Below are 18089 nucleotides of genomic sequence, written 5' to 3' on the forward strand. Positions count from 1 at the left end.
AAACCATCCTTATACCATCTGCTTGACTAGAAAATATATGCTGCTCCATATAATGCAATTACATTTTTTATAATATCTAAATATTAATAATAATTTAATAATCACTTTAAATGGTATATTCTGATTCTTTTGTTCCTTCTAACACTTGTTTTACACTTGGGTCGAGGTGATGCAATCTGAGGTAAATATTTCAAGCCCCTCCAAAATCAATCTATTAGTGATTATTTATATTCTCTAGTAAAATACGATATTTAAATTATTGATATGTTGCATGAAAACAAATTAAATAATAAAAAAATTATTGCCATTATAATACTGTAGTTAAGGGGTGTCCAGTCCTGTTCCTGGACGGACAGTATCTTGCAGTTTAGTTCCAAATAACTAACTTACATGCTTAATCTGAAGATCTTGTTTGGTATATGTGCATTTAATTAGTGTAAGAACTTAAAGGAACATTCAACTTTTTTTTTTTTTTTTTTTTTTTTTTAAACAGGCTAATTACCAACTTCCCTAGAGTTAAACAGTTGAGTTTTTCTATTTTCGAATCCATTCAACTGATCTCTGGGTCTGGTGATAACAGTTTTAGCTTAGCTTAGCATAGATCATTGAATCTGATTAGACCATTAGCACCTTGCTCAAAGAGTTTTTATATTTTTCCTATTTAAAACTGGACTCGTCATCTGTACCTGGAGATCGGCTAAATGGATTTTTAAAAAATCTAGGGGAGTTGGAAAAATTTGCCTATTTTCAAAAAAAGAAAAAAGAAAAAAAAAAAGGTGGAGTTTTCCTTTAACTCTTCAGGACTCTAGCCCTCCAAGAACAGGTTTGTACTGCATACCAACAGGGGCTCTGTGACAATAACCAGCTAATCTCTGAAACACTTTGTTTAAGAAAAAAAAACAAGAATGCTCCCTTGAAATCCGACTCGTACCTAAGTCCACCAAGGAGACGCACGTTACAGATGTACATAGACAGCGATTGGCTGACTACTTGTGTTCTGTGTCACAAGAGAAGGATCTCAGTATCAGCTGTAAACACCCTCCTGTGCTCCTATGTTTCTGTGTGGCGACGCCCATTATTTATTTAGTAAACTACTGCCCTCTAGGGTAAGAACCTACAGTGCTACAGTCTACTCACAACTCCAGATGCTAAATGGAGTAAAATTATAATAATATTTAATAAAGAACTAGATTTGGAACAATATAGTTTACAAACTTCCCCTGTGAGTCGTCACAAAATTGTAAATCATTAAATAAAAATAAAAAAGTAAAATTCGATTACATAAATTTAAGTTTTTAATTATAAGAGTCTTTATTATTGTTTCGTAGTGTACATTTCAGAATTGTGTTGTATCACTTAAATTTGACAGTTGAGTAGCATATATATTAGGCTTCATTCATACAGTTACAGTGAGACAGAACATCAAAAAAACTCACAAAAAACAACAACAATTGTAACGTGCATTTCACAGATTAACAAAATATTGAAGAGAAAGGGTGTAGAAGAAAAAGAAAAACAGTATAACCAGCTTGGTTACTCCAAATCATATTTGAGTGGTTACAGAAATCAAAAATCTAGACTGGTAAACTGGTGAAAGAAGTAGGAGGGTGATCTGACCATGAACTGTTAAAGTGTTGTTTTGAGCAAAACACTTACAGTATTTATAATAACCTCACACATATGTCATTGGAGGTTTAGTTCTTCTCCTATGCGATTCGCTCTTTGTGAAGATGGACAGCATGAATTTTGCACACTCATTAGGATTATAAGTAGAGGGCACTATGAGATACTCTCCTGGTTCAAGCTTGAAGAATTTCATCACATGTCTTGTACTGATGAAGTTCCCACTACTTTCCACAGGACTTCTGCGGTAGAAGAACTTGGCAGGGAACTTTTCATCTTTCAACTAAAGAATAATGAAATATTATTATACATATCAAGTAATTTATTTATTGACAAAGCAAAACACATGTGGTTATAGTGTTTTTAATACTATTGAGCTTGAACTGTATTTTACTTGCCTCTGGTGGAATCTGTTAAATTAGAAAAACATGGAACACACACCATTAATAGATGGAAATCAAAATGAATGTATTCAGTGAGATTTTCTGTGAGTCTAGAATAATTTGATAATACTGACCAGATAAACATCGAAGCCAATGGGGTAGTCAGAATCAAGACTTCTGTATCTGTTTTCATGTTTCTGCATGAGGGACACCAGTATGTTTTCAGGACACTGGCCTTTAGCACATTCCTCATCAAGCTTCTCAATCCTCACCCGAAACTGAGGGTTTGTCCAATAAGTCTCTGCAAGACATACATTGAATCAAAACTGTTATACATAGAGTACACACATACAGTATAAACACACACCATATGGCAAAGTACTGAAACACCCTAAAAGCACAATCATATGTTTTAAAACACAATCAATGCTTCTTCAGCATTTAATTCAAATACCCTGGATCATTAATTTCATGTTGCACATGTATGCTGTATCTTATATTTCTATTGATAAAGTATTCATGCTAGTAGTCAAGTCGAGTCAAAAGGGCTATAGCATATTTAAAAGCAACAAAATTGCTCCAAAGTGCTGTACAAAAAAAATAAAAATAAAAAAAAAACAGAACATATATAAAGCATTAAATGGAAACATGCATCATATGAAAAATAAACACATAAAAAATAGAATCAGAACAATTTGACATCAAACCCTTAAAATAACCTTAATCAAAAGCAAACAATAAATAAATAATACACTGGTTTTACAGTGACAACGTGGGACAGTTAAAGAGAAGCTGATTACTAGACTTAAGTGCTCTTTGAGGAGAGTAAGGAATCAGAAGATCACTAAGGTATGTTTGGTGCAAAAATATAAAATTATTAGTCATCTAACATTTAATCTCCTCAAAACAGTCATAGAGCACACCGAAATAATCACTAATTTCAGTTTTTGCTGGAAGATAGAACTGTGTATCATCGGCAGTGGTATGAAATCTTATATTTCTTAAAAGTGGCAGCCAAGGTGCTATGTAAAGGGAAAAGGGAAGAGGGCCTAAAATGGACCCTTGGGGCACACCACATGACAAGGGAACTGACGAAAAAGAAAACTTCCCTATGCTCATTGAAAAGGTTTTGTCTTTGAGGTAAGAAGCCAACTACTGCAGATACCCTGAATACCTACCACCTTTTCCAACTGATGTAACAGACTACTATGATCAATTGTATCGAACGCCGGGCTTAAATCCAACAAAACAAGCACTGCATGTGGACCAGTATCGAGAACTTGCAAAAGGTCAATGCTAATCTTCAAAAATGCAGTTTCCATGTTGCGCAATGATTTAAAACCCGACTGAAAGTATCTAAAACATTGGACATACTGGTTTTCAACTGACAATAGACAACTAGTCTGCATTAAACTCTCTCTGTATCTTTCTTTCTCTCTCTCTCTCATTTACATATGAGCTACCTTTATTATTGCTGCAGCCACCAGCTGTAGTCCCAGATTCCCAGATACCATTGTATTGTGTAGTTGTCCAAGTACATTTAGAAGAACTGTCCAGAAAATCAGGTCTGAGGCAACAAATATCAACGTCTTCGAAGTATTTGGTGAAGTCCTCCATTGACATCCTGCAGTAAAGTATGTTACTGAAAACATCTGATTCATTTTCAATGAAGTGAGGTCACATGTAAAACTACAGTTAATACCCACCAGAACTCCCCATCATTGGCCAAAGAACGACACATTTTTCGCTCCTTCTCACTCACTTTGTTCCACAATAATGACCTGAAAGTTATACAACAGCATATTTAAATATCACATGGGCTTGTGCTACATGAGTAAAGAATAAATAACAAGTAATAATGAGGAAATAATTTAGCAAAAAAAGAAAAAGGGAAAAATGGAAAGAAAACTCCTGGATATCCCTTGAGAGTATATTCAGGTGACTATTACTGCATGCAAATATCTATATATTACCTATACGTCTACCATGCTGAATACCATATTAAGTTATTTTGTTTGGTTTCTTTTTTTCCACACAATAACATTTTTAAAAAATTGCTCTACTGGGGTTTTGTGTGGATGCTGCCTTTTTTTTGGCATTTTGAAAAATGTATTATAAAATATATCATCAGAACACATTTTGTGTTTTTTATCCTTTCTTTTATCATGATAACAGTTAATAATCAGTTTGTTTTTTTAGAATATTGACATTATTGTCTTGTTGATCAGTATTCACACTAACAGAGATTAAATTGTCAAGTGCCGTTGGTTTTTCATTTGTATGAAAAACCAACATCACAGTTCCATCACCAACAGTCACTGTCATTCATTTCACCGGAATTGGCTAACTCTCATTCATTGAACGATTATATGAGTGAATGACTTTCTATTGTCTTTGTGACAGGTTGTCTTCAGTCAGTCTTTTGTAATAGGCTTTCTCTTTATCAAATAAAAGCCAGGTCTGTAGTGACATCATTGTTTTTTTCTTTTGGGTGGGGAAAAACTACAAAAGCACAAACATCGATTCGTTTTAGGAGAAAAGTTTTTGTGAGGTTTTTTTCTGTAGTCTCCTTAAAATATTCCAGTCTGTTAAAATGACAGAAATCTGTATTAGAACTTCAAAGATTGTTAAATGAAGTTCCAAACCTATAGGAAACATATAGCCTAATCATTCTGCTCTGTCAATCATTATTTAAAGAATATAATAAGCAGCAGACACTGAGCCATCTCAGTAACAATTCTTACTAAAATCCTAATACAAATCTTCAATAATCCAAGTAACAAAATAGTCATGAATTATCTAGTGTTACAAACAAACAATGTCACTTGAGCAATGTAGTGATTGGTTATATATAGGTTAGTATATGTAGTTTTCTGTGAGTCTTACTCGTCACTCCAGGCATCTTTCCATTCTTCTCTTCCCCATGGATTCAACAGTCTCACCAGCCTTACTGGTTTTCCTTGACAGGTTACCTGTTACATCGTGACATGACACTTTTTATTCAAAACTCATCAAACCCTTACCATGGGTTGCAACTTATTCAGGATGTCACCTAAACTCAGGATATGCCATAGGTATTTCACTAGGATCATTATGAAATAACCTTTTACCACAGGACTGAACTGTCTGCTTTGAGGACAAACATTATTTCAAGAAACTATTCTTGCAAAACCACAGACGTGATGTAAGAGGTACACAGGGATGAAAACAAACATACAAAGGACATACCAAAGGGTGGAGCTCATCTGAAGCCAAGAGCAATTAGTAAATAAAAACTGGTGTATGATATTACAACTATTAACATCAGAACAAAGCATGCCTGTTGTTGCTAAACACCTTTTTTTTTAAGCCTGTTGATATGGATGGATTGATTATATTTATAGAATAAGTATGAGAATATAGAATAAGTATTAACTATGAAAATCAACCTCATGCTTAATAAAAACATTGCCATTACATGTGAAGACAGGTTCCAGAACAGATCCTTGAGGGCATTATACTTGGGAATGCAACAAAACTTAAATTGCAAGGACTTTTAAAACAAAGTCTCAGTTAAAATTAGTTAAAATGATTGAATTAAAAAAAAAAAAAGTTTGTGGTGGAAAAACTTAGAAAAAGTTGCAGTTGTCAGACCACTATTTGACATTTCTAAATGTGTATGGAAACTGACATTTTCATTTTGCAACACATTTTTGAAAGGAATTTTGTAAAAAAAAATGTCAAACATCAAATATGCAAATGGTTTTTAATAAATTGCATGATTCAGAATTTTAAGAAATGAAGGGACGTGTTCCTAAAAGCAACAGTGGAATGCAGTCGATCTAACTTGCTATGAAAAACCTGGGTTACATTGAAAGCTATGCAATCTGATGGCACTGTGATCTTACATTTAATTCTGTGCAGACTTACCTTAAAAACTCCCGTCACTGAATAAGCGTGGCCTTGAACAATACCATTAGGTAATATATCCTCAGATTTTTTCTGAAATGGTATGAAAAACATACATATCATATAAGTAATGGTGCCAAAGTGAAGAAGTAAGAAATCATTTTACTGTATTCATTTACATTTAATTAGACTTTAATGCAAAACCTAACAAAATTCTTCAGTGACCGTGACTTAGATGGTCATGATGATTATAACTGTTACAGTAATAAAAGATCAAGCCTAAGGTCACCACCTACCCCCTGATGGGTGCCGCAGGCCATCAGAGCCTTAGATTTCCCTGCACGTTCCATCAGACTCCACAAATCAATAACAGGTTTTTGTAGTTCAAGGCATATATGGACGCCGCCGGTGAAGTCCAGCAGAGCCTCAGATACACGACCAGCATGCATGTCAGCATAGGAGCCGCACACCCTGTAAAAGGCACTCTACATATCAAGTACATACTACTTTTGAAATACTATTAGTTATTTATTATTAATTAGTTATTTTTGTAACAATATAAAATGGCAAATCTGTAAATATCATGTTACATACAAAACATTTACTGAAGGCCATGAAGTCTGGGTGAAATCATTCTATGCTTGATAAATAAACGACTTGATGCATAATTTGAAGAAAAAATATTTTACCACAACACACTGGTACCTACTTGGCATAGGCTTTCTCCAGTAAGGCAGGCCAAAACTCATTAGATGTCTTTGAATGTACAAAAATGAGCTTTCTTTTGATTGTTGGAAGTTTGTCATCAATGACCACGTCAATCCATTTCCCAAACCGCCAGAACTATACAAAATAAGCACAACATAAGGCTTAAGGGCTGATGTAATTTTAAACAGCATTCAGCTATACTGAAAAGACCAAAGAACTCACTCTGAAGTGAAATATCCCTGCGTAATCTTCACCAAATGACTGGTCAGCTGGCATGATCTGGTCCATGATTTCCTTCTGAAATGTTAAAGCCCCAACTGAAGCTAAAAACCAGCAGTTTCCTGAGGGAAGAATTGCAAAAATAATGTTTCAATGAATTGATCAAATACTTTCTGGTGTATATGCATACTAGAAATACATAAATAAACATACCTAAATAAGATCCTTGGGAATAGTCGAACCTTGACACCCCCTGTACAATAAGCTGAGGGTCTGACACTATTTTCTAAAAAAAACAAAGGAACAAGAAAGTACAGTGAAACTTGGAAAAAATTATATGGGAATACCAGAAAATGACATCAACCTCATATAATTCACGTTGGGTCTGCTTTCAAGACACCTGAGATGTATTCCCACACTTGTAAATCAAAAAAGCTGAGAGATGTCACAAGTGGACATGCTCTGACAAGCCCTACGAGACATTCTGCAGTAATTTACAATGATTTGTTCAAACAAGTTACTGAAGAACTGAAGACTGGTGATTGAACTGAAACTTACTGATGGTCTCAACCACTCGATTTGGTCCAGATTCATTTTAAGTTTGTTCTTTGGGTCAATGGAGCCGCTGTCTGGAGGGAACTTGTCATCAACAAATCTCTTTAGATTTGTGATGCAGAGCTTCTTCAACTCCTGGTAGTCCTGATCCAAGAATTTCAAAGGGTCGTCGAGAGTGCCCGTGTTGTTATTTGTGGTGGTTTCATTCTTAGGTCTCTTGTTTACACGAGGTGGAGGCATTTTTTTCAGTTGCAAATGTCTGTTTATTAGGATAAACTATAATAAAAAGCAGATGAAAGCGTCACGTCTGGTGATATGCCACACCACAATGTTATGCTGTACGTTTTGTTTTCAAAGACCTAAAAGATAAGGGTCAAGACTTGTTTGACTAGTTTGGGAGTGTAATGTTGTCCCTTTGAAAATTATATTTTGATAGACATACAATATAATTAGTGGATAAACTCAATTTCTAAAGATGTAAAATATTTTACCTTCAAGGATAACAACTTACCTAAATGAGCAGTTTTCTCCTTCTATATTTGATTCCTCTCGTTGTTCTGCCCTATGGCTTCGGAATTCTGTTCTCACACTGAATGATGTTTTCAGGAAGTGTGCAGTGTTTTGTTCTGCACAGTACGTCACCCAACAGGTTTACTATTGTGCAAAAGATTCCAAATTCCTCCCACCACTGATAACAGTAAATGCCACATGTATAGACTTAACTCAATATATGTAATGTAATGTAGTTATGTAATGTAGGCAAATAAATGCAGTTTGAAACACAAATGTTTTACAATGAACTTAGAATGAAAAGCCATAAATAGATAATAGATAACTAATAATAAAAAATAAAAATAAAAAACTGCATCTGATTGGTCCTAAAAGCAGTTAAAATTACATGAAATCGTGAAAATACAGAAACTCAAACTACGGATCTCTTCACAATCGTCATTTTCACACCTGAGGCTAAATATGAGCCTATAAACCATCTATGTATATATTTTTTTAATTAAAATGTAGTTTATTTTGTTGATATTTGAAGAAGAGGGGATATCATGTATTATCAGGATTTTTTATGGGAATTCTTATGAATATAAGACAAACAACATTAGATTATATTATAACAGTGTTACTTATGAACTCAGTGTGGGTTAAATGGTTATAATGGTTTCTTCATTGATTTGGGAATGGGAAATTTCTAAAGATCCCGGATGACCCCCCCCAAAAAAAGATGACCCCCCCCCCCCCCCAAAAAAAAGGAACTTAAAATGTTAAAATAACTTGGTATAAAGTCATGAAATAAATTTATATGAAAATAGATATAAAATATCACAAATGAAGTACAAATAAAATGTATGTTTGCTGTATTTTTTAATACACATGAATACAAACTTAAGCTGTTAGTTTCAATGACAAAAAATGTTAAATATTCCTCTGCACCTGGAATCCTGAAGCATAGTTTTTGCATGCACAACATTCTATTTAGATAAATGCATTAAAAAAAATATTTTGAGAAACACAATTTGTAAAAACAGCCCCCCCTAAAATGAAAATCCTACAATCGCCCCTGTTTTGCAATAACGTGACAGAAATAAAAGAACTAATATAAAATCAATGGACTGGTGTCTTTCCATTCAACTGATGCCTCACTAATTGTCCCTTAATGATCTCATACAATGTGATCATGATAGGTTTTCTACTTTCCTCTTAAGGGATCCACTCTTTAAAAAGATGGACAGCATGAATTTTGCACACTCATTAGGATTTAGAGTGGATGGTACAATGAGATACTCTCCTGGTTCAAGCTTGAATAATTTCATCACATGTCTTGCTTGGGTAAATTTCTCACTAGCTTCCACAGGACGTCTATTATAGAAGAACTTGGCTGGGAACTTTTCATCTTTCATCTAAAAGGGGATAAAATATAAAATTGTATTGACATAATTTATTTAGAGATACATATAATTTATAGAATACTTCAATCTATGTATGTATTAGAATTTACTTGCCTCTGGTGGTATCTGTTGAAGAAGAAAATAAAATAATAAAACACCATTAAAAAGTGGAAACAAAAATAGTTGTATCTTTTGACTTTTGATAATACTGACCGCAAAAACACTGAAGCCGATGAAGTAGTTAGAAACAAGACTTCTGTATCTGTTTTCATGTTTCTGCATGAGGGACACCAGTATGTTTTCAGGACACTGGCCGATAGCACATTCCTCATCAAGCTTCTCAATCCTCACCCGAAACTGAGGGTTTGTCCAGAAAGTCTCTGAAACACATCCAAAGGATGTGTTACACATATACACACTAAATCGCCAACACCTTTACATTACACAATATGTTTACTTGTTGAACATTTAAAGGTTGTCAACATTAATAAGGCCCTCAACATAAGATTTCACTCACTCCTCGCTCGCTCTCATTAGACATTAAAGGATTAGTTCCCTTTCAAATAAAAATGTACAAGTCGAACGTGCAAAGACTAAGTCAAATGCCATTTACAGAAACTTTTAATATGTGTCATTGAACATACAACAACTGTTTGGTAGCCATTGAAGTCCATGGATTTTTTCATCAAAAATCTTAATTTCTTTTTGACTAAAGAAAGAAAGATGTAAACATCTTGGATGAGATGGGGTGAGTAAATTACCAGGAAATTTTTATTTGAAAGTGTACTAATCCTTTAAATACCTTTATTATTGGGGCGGCCCCCGGCTGTACTCCCAGCATCCCAGCTTCCATAATAGCACGTGGAAGTCCAGCTGTATTTAGAAGAACTGTTGAGAAAATCAGGACTGAGGCAGCAAATATCAATGTCCTTGAAGTTTTCAGTGAAGTCCTCCATTGACATCCTACAGTAAAATATGTGTTACTGATTTTTTTTTATATTTTTTTATTCATATTTAATACAGCAAAAATCTGAAAATACAATTAATGCCCACCAGAACTCCCCATCAATGGCCAAAGATTGACAGTTGGATTGGTCACTTTCACTCACATTGTTCCACAATAATGACCTGAAAATAAAATAAATAAATAAAGCATATACAATTATAGATTGTGTTTTGTTATAGCACAATAACATTGGCTGTGCAGATATCTCAATCCATTGGTGTGACTGAGAGTATATTCACCACCATGAATAAAGCACTGAAATTTAAATTATGCCTTTGAAGCTGAATATATTTTTGTAGTAATTTAAGAAAAAAGTGGATACTGACTTGATGAAAATAAATAGCAAATGTTAATAATTGCACAGCAAGGACTGATGGACTGAGCGTTATCTTAGATAAGTGCATTAACTTAAAGTCAATTAACCAACTATTTAAATGTATTTAAATAAATACAGTATAATAAAAAGTGTTTTTTTATTTTATTTTAACAGACTGAATTTTTTTTACAGTGAAACATCACATAAATAATCTTTTTTTATTTTTATTTTATAATTTTTTTTTTTTTTTTAAGGTGAGTCACTGCAGGCAAAAACATCGTTTTTTCAAGCACCTGTCAATTTTGCGATTTTGGGCTTTTTGGTTTTTCATAAAGTGCTTTTCAAACTAATGGAAGGAAAACATCCAAAAGACACTGTGTTAAGTGTATCTTTTATAGCACTTCATCTGTTTTGTGTCAATAGATTTCAATTACAATACATATTTTTAAAGGCCGTTTTCTCAAAATGAGTTTTTTCTCCGACACTGAGCCAAAAATCTCCACTTCAGTAGCACTCAGACACACCAAACTTTACATTTGTATTCCTGTCTATATGCTGAAGGTTTTTACAGAGGCATTTGTTCACATATATTTTGCTTGATTATATACAACATTTTATTTACCCCAAAATGTGAAAATATATTGTTTTCTGGCTGTTCAAAGTATTTTCTGAATTATGGAATGACAAGAAAAAGGTACACAGATTTCCCTCTGTAAAAACATTTGACTATAATATGTCAATCATATGGGTAAGTAAGGTGATAAACTATTTGTTTTTTAGTTTTTTACCCTATTCACCTGCAGTGTCTCGCCTTAAATCCTGAAAGTATTATGTTAGTGCTTTTGGTCTTTTACCCAACCAAAACAATGATGAAATGTCCTAGAAGATTATGTCACTAATGAACTGGCTTTTGTTCACGGAAAGGACAGCCTATTACAAAAGACTGACAAAGACAACCTTTAAACAAAAGACATCAATTCACAAAATCTGTCTTTTGTTGACAGGTGAATGCTGGAGATGTGAATGACAGTGACTGTGACGGAATAAAACAACAAACACAGTGAGTGTGAACACCTTCTAAAAGTACTGTAACTCCATATTGAAAACATATAAGAAAAATCTATTAACCATTATTAATTAGTATACATTTCATAAGCGAAATAAAACATAATATTTTATGTGGAATATGAATGTGTGGACATGACGTCAAATAAGTTCACAGTTTTTCCTACTGTTCAGTTATTTTAATAGGAATACTGTCAGGGCCGTGCACAGACCTTTTGAGGGGCATGTGCTGAAACTGAAAAAGGGCACCCCCCTCCCTTTTTTATATCAATTATATATATTCTCTTTTTTAGCTATTCTGTTTGGTTTTATAAGCTTATTTGTATTATTTGGTTAACATGATTATGAATGACATTGAAGAGGGGAAGGTGAGCAATGAGTCAAGTATTTTTGACAAACTTTTTTGAAATATAATTTAAGTAATTATGTCCAACTCAATTCCAGATTATAAGAAACTATAGCCATACCGTTACTATAACATATCCAACATGTATCCGCCTACCTGGCAAAAATTTGATACTGTGGTGGACCAGGGAAGTTGGTCTCTTGAAGGTCTCTTATTCACTACACTTTCCTTAAAATAAGCCAGCAATGAAAAAATAAAAAATAATAAAAATAGTGTGAAAAGTACAGTTGCAGTGAAAAGCATTTCTGAAGCATCATGTGACACTAAAGAGTACTGAACTGGAGTAATGATGCTGAAAATTCAGCTTTGATCACAAAAATAAATAACATTTTTAAATATATTCAAATAGAAAACAGTTATTTAAATTTTTTTTAAAAAAATATTACACAATATTACTGTTTTTGCTGTATTTTGGATCAAATAAATGAAGCCTTGGAATGAATCATGAATTACATTCTGCATGATAAAATATAAAGATTTCAGTGATCTTCTGTAATTTTATTTTAGTTACTACTACATTACTGTATTAAAACCACGTTTTACCAAATTTTATACATGTGAGGACGAGCGGAGAGTATACCATAACATGATTAGCCTAAATGTTAATAAATTAATTGTATCAGCAATCATAAATCAAAGAAGAAATTTCTTAGAAATATGTTATCTAGGTGACGAGGATCACTCGTCGCTGTGTAAGTTCCAGTACGAAACAGCGAGGGGGCGCACCTGTTATGATTTTCCGATGGTAAAAACAAATTATATGTTGTTGTATTACTTATCAATATACAGTTTTTGACCAGCGAATGTGTGCAAATGTGATTTTTTTTGTCCGTCATTAAAACGGCGACGTCGCCTGCCGCTGCCGGCATCACATTACATTTTCATCTACAGGCTACAAACTAGTTTTTGTAGCTATATAGACGGAGCGATCAGTTTTTCCTGTGGTAAAATGCATTTGGCCAAAATCGCATTTTATAAAAGATGAAATGCTACTGTATGCACAGGCTATTTAAGTGTTGGCTATGTATTGGCTATGACTAGATGGCAAATGTTAGCCCTCTCTCTCAGGCTACTTCCCACCATAGACAGTAAAATAATGTTTACCCACATGTCTCAGTCAGTCAGTCAGACATCAAATAAATAAAATATGAGCCATTTATAGACATTGTGTTTAGTAGTACTTATTCAAACAACAAGACATCTATTTACCCTTCGCAAAACTTTGTTCAGCTTAGTTGTTGTCTACTGTACTGCGTGTTGATTCAATGAATATAGAGGGGGCGGAGTTATCAGCTTAATGACAGCTTGAGGAACGAATAAGATTTACACAAGCTCGTTTTAAGAACTTTTATTTGCTAAATATTTGTAAAACAGACAGACAGGCGTAAAGGGTGACCAATAGCGTTGATAAAAAATAAAAAAAAAAACACAACAAAAAGGGCACTTCGGAGTGTAAGGGCAAAAAGGGCATGTGTTCTGCACAGGTTGAGCCCTACCTGTGCACGTGCCTGAATACTGTAGTATACAGTAGGAATGGCCCATCAAGTTAAAGGGATAGTTCACCCAAAAATGGAAATGATTATGATATTCCCCCTCCATGTCATTCCAAACCTGTAAGACCATAGTTCATCTTCGGAACATAAATTAAAAACCACCATGTGCATTTGTTGTTTGCGTGCATACTCTCCAGAATTTTAGAGAGCTTTGGAATGCATCAAAATATCTTAATTTGTGTTCGAAAGATGAACAAAGGTCTTATGGGTCTGGAACGACATTGGGCGGGTGGGGGGATAATTAAGGAAATGATTTTCATTTTTGTGTGAACTATGCCTTTAATGTTGGTAAACTAAGCTTAGTATAGACCCAACATAGTAAGCTTCATTATAAATAGTGTCTCAAATCAGAGTATGCTGAATATAGCACAACCTCTTGTGCTCTTGAGGAGAAATTGATTCAGAACTATGAACACAAAAATTTCAATAAATAAATGAGAAGCTCTCAAACATGGTACTGGTGAGTTGCTTAAACAGGACTGCAGTAAACATGAAATTATATTAAATGTGGATTCCAGTGGCAGGATGCATGTACAGCTATGCAACAAAATGGTTTTGCAATGTGATAGTGTGTCGCAAAACTAACCTACTCTTCTTCTACACAATCAGAAAGTAAATATTGGTAAATCTACAATGACACTTGATACATCATCAGTGTTGTGATTAGTGTGTTTCGTGTGAGTCTTACTTGTCACTCCAGGCACCGGTCCACTCGCCTTTTCCCCAAGGGTTCAACACTCTCACCAGCTTTACTGCTTCTCCTTGGGATGTAACCTGTCAAATGAACATACTTTTTGTTCAAAATGCTTATAATGAAACTCTAAGAACCCTTAATGTGGGCTCGTTACTTTTCTTTAGAATGACAGATGATGTAAGAACAGCACTGACAGCAGCTACGATCCCTAGCATTCATCGAAAGCAGCCACCCATTTGCCTATGCTCAACATCTCCACGATTATCAGCTATTACAGAAGGGAAAGAGAATTAGCAGGAGGAACTTTCAAGAACAAAATTCAATAATTGCTGGACATAAGAGCAAAGCTCCACATCCTGGCATAGCCAAAACAGGAGAAATCACTCCAGGCCCATGAACATCAATTCTGGCTGCATAAGAGAACTCAGCTGAAGGAATTTGCACTGGGAGACAAAGCATTTGTATTTCTCCTACCACAGACCTAATTGCATGACATTTAAATGACATTCTGTGCAAACTTACCTTGAAAACCCCTGTCACTGTATATGCATGGCCTTGAACAATGCCATTGGGTAATACTGTGTTTGCAGATGTATCCTGATAAATATATAGATATAGATTTAAATATATTATTTCAATCATAACACAAAGATGAAATGCAGGTTTATGTATAATCTGTGCTCTGCATTGTTTATTACTGCTTTTTATATTTAGTTCATGTGTATAAACGTTTCAGACTGAGGTCACTGGAAGTGCTTACCCCACGAGAAGTGCTGCAGCCCATGAGGGCCTTTGCTTTGACTGCACGGTCCATCAAGCTCCACAAATCAGTGGACGTTTGTTTCAGTTTGAAGTAGACATGGATGCCACCGGTGAAGTCCAGCAGAGCCTCAGATACCCAACCAGCATGCATGTCAGCATAGGAGCCGCACACCCTGTAAAAGGCATTGCAAACACGCTTATAATATTGGATTCTTAGGCATTCAATTCTAATGTGTTACATACAAAACATATAACAAGAGTCATAAACTCTTATAATTATGGTAAAAGCATATTTTTGTGATCAATGAAAATTTTAATCTTTAACATATTAGCACATACTTGGCATAAGCTTTCTCCAGTAAGGCAGGCCAAAACTCATTAGATGTTTTTGCATGAACAAAAATGAGCTGTCCTTTGATTGTTGGCAGTTTGTCATCAATGACAACATCAATCCATTTCCCAAATCGCCAGAACTAAGAATTTGCAGAACAAGCTTAATGGCTGATGCATGATTTAAGTAATCCAGTTATGTTGGAAAAAGACCAAAGAACTCACTCTGAAGTGAAATATCCCTGCATAATCTTTACCAAATGACTGGTCAGCTGGCATGACCTGGTCCATGATGTCATTCTGAAATGTTAAAGCCCCAACTGAAGCAAGAAACCAGCAGTTCCCTGAGATAAAGGTAAAAACATTAGAGAAACCGATCTTTCAGTAAGTTGGTAAAGTCCAACTGGTGTATACACAGTTATTATACATTATTATGAAGATGTAAATAAATATATAATTAAACATACCTAAATACGATCCTTGGGAATAGTCAAACCTAGATGCCCCCTGTACAATGAGCTGAGGGTCTGACACTATATTCTAAAGAGAGGAAATTAATAAATTACACAATAATATTTGGCCTAGAGATTTATGAATCCCATAAGAAGAAATTTTTCATATACTTTGGGTGTGCTTTCATGACACTTGAGATGCCTAGTTACAATAGTGGACCTGTGCTGACAAGCCCTTCGAGACATTTTGCAACACCTAATGGCAGTGTTTTTTTGTTTTTGTTTTTTAACTCAATAATGCCTATTTACTTTGAGATCGTTTCTAAAGTTACTGAACATCTGACGATAGAAAGTCAGTACGGGTATCTTACTGATGGTCTCAACCACTTGATCTGGTCCAGATCCAGTTTAAGTTTCTTCTGTGGGTCTATGGAGCTGCTGTCTGGAGGGAACTTGTCATCCACAAATCTCATCTTATTGGTGATGCAGCTCTTCTGCAGCTCCTGGTAGTCCTGATCCAAGAATTTCAAAGGAACATCAAGAGTGCCTGTTTCGTCTTTTTTGGTGGATTCATTCCTGAGATTTTGGAGGGTAAAACGCGGTGGAGGCATTTTGTTTTTCTTTTTGAAAAACCTGTTGTTAACAAAAAAAAGTTAAAAGTCGTTTGTAGGCTTATAACTGGCAGATAAATTAAATTCTTTATATATAAATGATATACTTTACCTTCTAGGATGCGACGACAACTCTGCGAGCTCACCTAAATGAGCAGTTTTCTCTTTTGTTCTGCCTATAGGCTCTGGTATTCAGTTCTGACTGAAAGCTGTTTTTTAGAAAAGGGTGCAGCTTCATGTGTAAAGAGTTTTTCCTCCCACCGATAAAACTGTGTAACAGTAATTACCACCAAATATAGCCCTAAGTCTGAACCCAGGATGTTATTTATATATAAGAATAAACGAAGAACCTGCATCTGACTAATCCTTAAAAAAAGTTATACTGCATTTATGAGCTCATTAAAATACAGAAGCTCAAGCTACTGATCTCTTCACAATCCTCTGTTATGTTCCCACCACTAAATTCAGAACAAACTTATTTTAAACCAATTATATACTGTATTTGTGTAGATTCCAGGTAAGATCAGATCTGAAGTACAACGAGTACAGAAGCTGTTCAGTATTATGCTTAGCATTTGGACAAGCTTTTGATATTGACTCCATAACTTAACATATATATTTATTTATCCAAAAGACAATCCCTATATATATATACAGTACAGACCAAAAGTTTGGAAACATTAATATTTTTTATGTTTTAGAAAGAAGTTTCTTCTGCTCATCAAGCCTGCATTTATTTGATCAAAAATACAGAAAAAAATTAATATTGTGATGTATTATTACAATTTTAAATACATTTTTTTTTAATTTATTATACTTTAAATTATCATTTATTTCTGTGATGCAAAGCTGAATTTTTAGGATCATTATCACATGATCCTTTAGAAATCATTCTAATATGATGATTCATTATCAAAGTTGGAAACAGTTCTGCTGCTTAATATTATCAGCTATTACGTGTGATACTTTTTTAGGATACTTTGATGAATAATAAAAAAAAGACGCTGTTTTTTAAAATACATATTTTGTAATAACAATATACACTACTGGTCAGTAATTTTTTGTTCTTCTTTTTAAATTAAATCAATACTTTTATTCAGCAAGGATGTGTTAAATTGATAAAAAGTGATAGTAAAGAAAATATATTATTGTACTTTTTTTTTAATAAATGCAGATCTTTGTAACCTTTTATTCATCAAATATATTAGACAGCAGAACGGTTTCCAACACTCATAATGAATCATTAGAATATTAGAATGATTTCTAAATGATCATGACAGACTGGATGTTACATGTGACACTGAAGGCTGGAGTAATGATGCTGAAAATTCAGCTTTGCATCACAGGAATACATTATTTTTTTAAATATATTCAAATAGAAAACTATTATTTTAAGTTGTAATAATATTTCACAACATTACTGTTTTTTTTCTGTATTTTTGATCAAATAAATGCATGGCTTGATGAGTAGAAGAAACTTCTTTCAAAAACATAAAAAATAGTAATGTTTCCAAACTTTTGGTCTGTACTGTATATGTATGTGTATGTGTATATATATATATATATATATATATATACATACATACTTTAACTGTACACTTTCCACAATAAAATAAATCCCCA

General features: G+C 34.0%; 1 protein-coding gene across 1 annotated transcript; it reads right to left on the reverse strand.

Annotated features, from left to right (window-relative positions):
• Positions 1–1286: 1286 nt before the first annotated feature.
• Positions 1287–16696, reverse strand: LOC113117848 (uncharacterized). Its single transcript, XM_074559963.1, is given in 26 exon segments — positions 1287–1906; positions 2022–2033; positions 2141–2307; positions 3470–3630; positions 3713–3787; positions 4893–4978; positions 5916–5987; positions 6191–6365; positions 6604–6737; positions 6825–6943; positions 7035–7107; positions 7380–7652; positions 9027–9077; positions 9080–9283; positions 9386–9397; positions 9485–9651; positions 10074–10234; positions 10325–10399; positions 14306–14391; positions 14834–14908; positions 15072–15246; positions 15413–15546; positions 15629–15747; positions 15871–15943; positions 16227–16488; positions 16579–16696. Coding segments are annotated over 25 exon segments (3153 nt in total). The 5' UTR covers positions 16467–16488; positions 16579–16696; the 3' UTR covers positions 1287–1672.
• Positions 16697–18089: the final 1393 nt, after the last annotated feature.

This window comes from Carassius auratus, chromosome 17 (genome assembly GCF_003368295.1).
Source record: "Carassius auratus strain Wakin chromosome 17, ASM336829v1, whole genome shotgun sequence".
Taxonomy (NCBI): domain Eukaryota; kingdom Metazoa; phylum Chordata; class Actinopteri; order Cypriniformes; family Cyprinidae; genus Carassius; species Carassius auratus.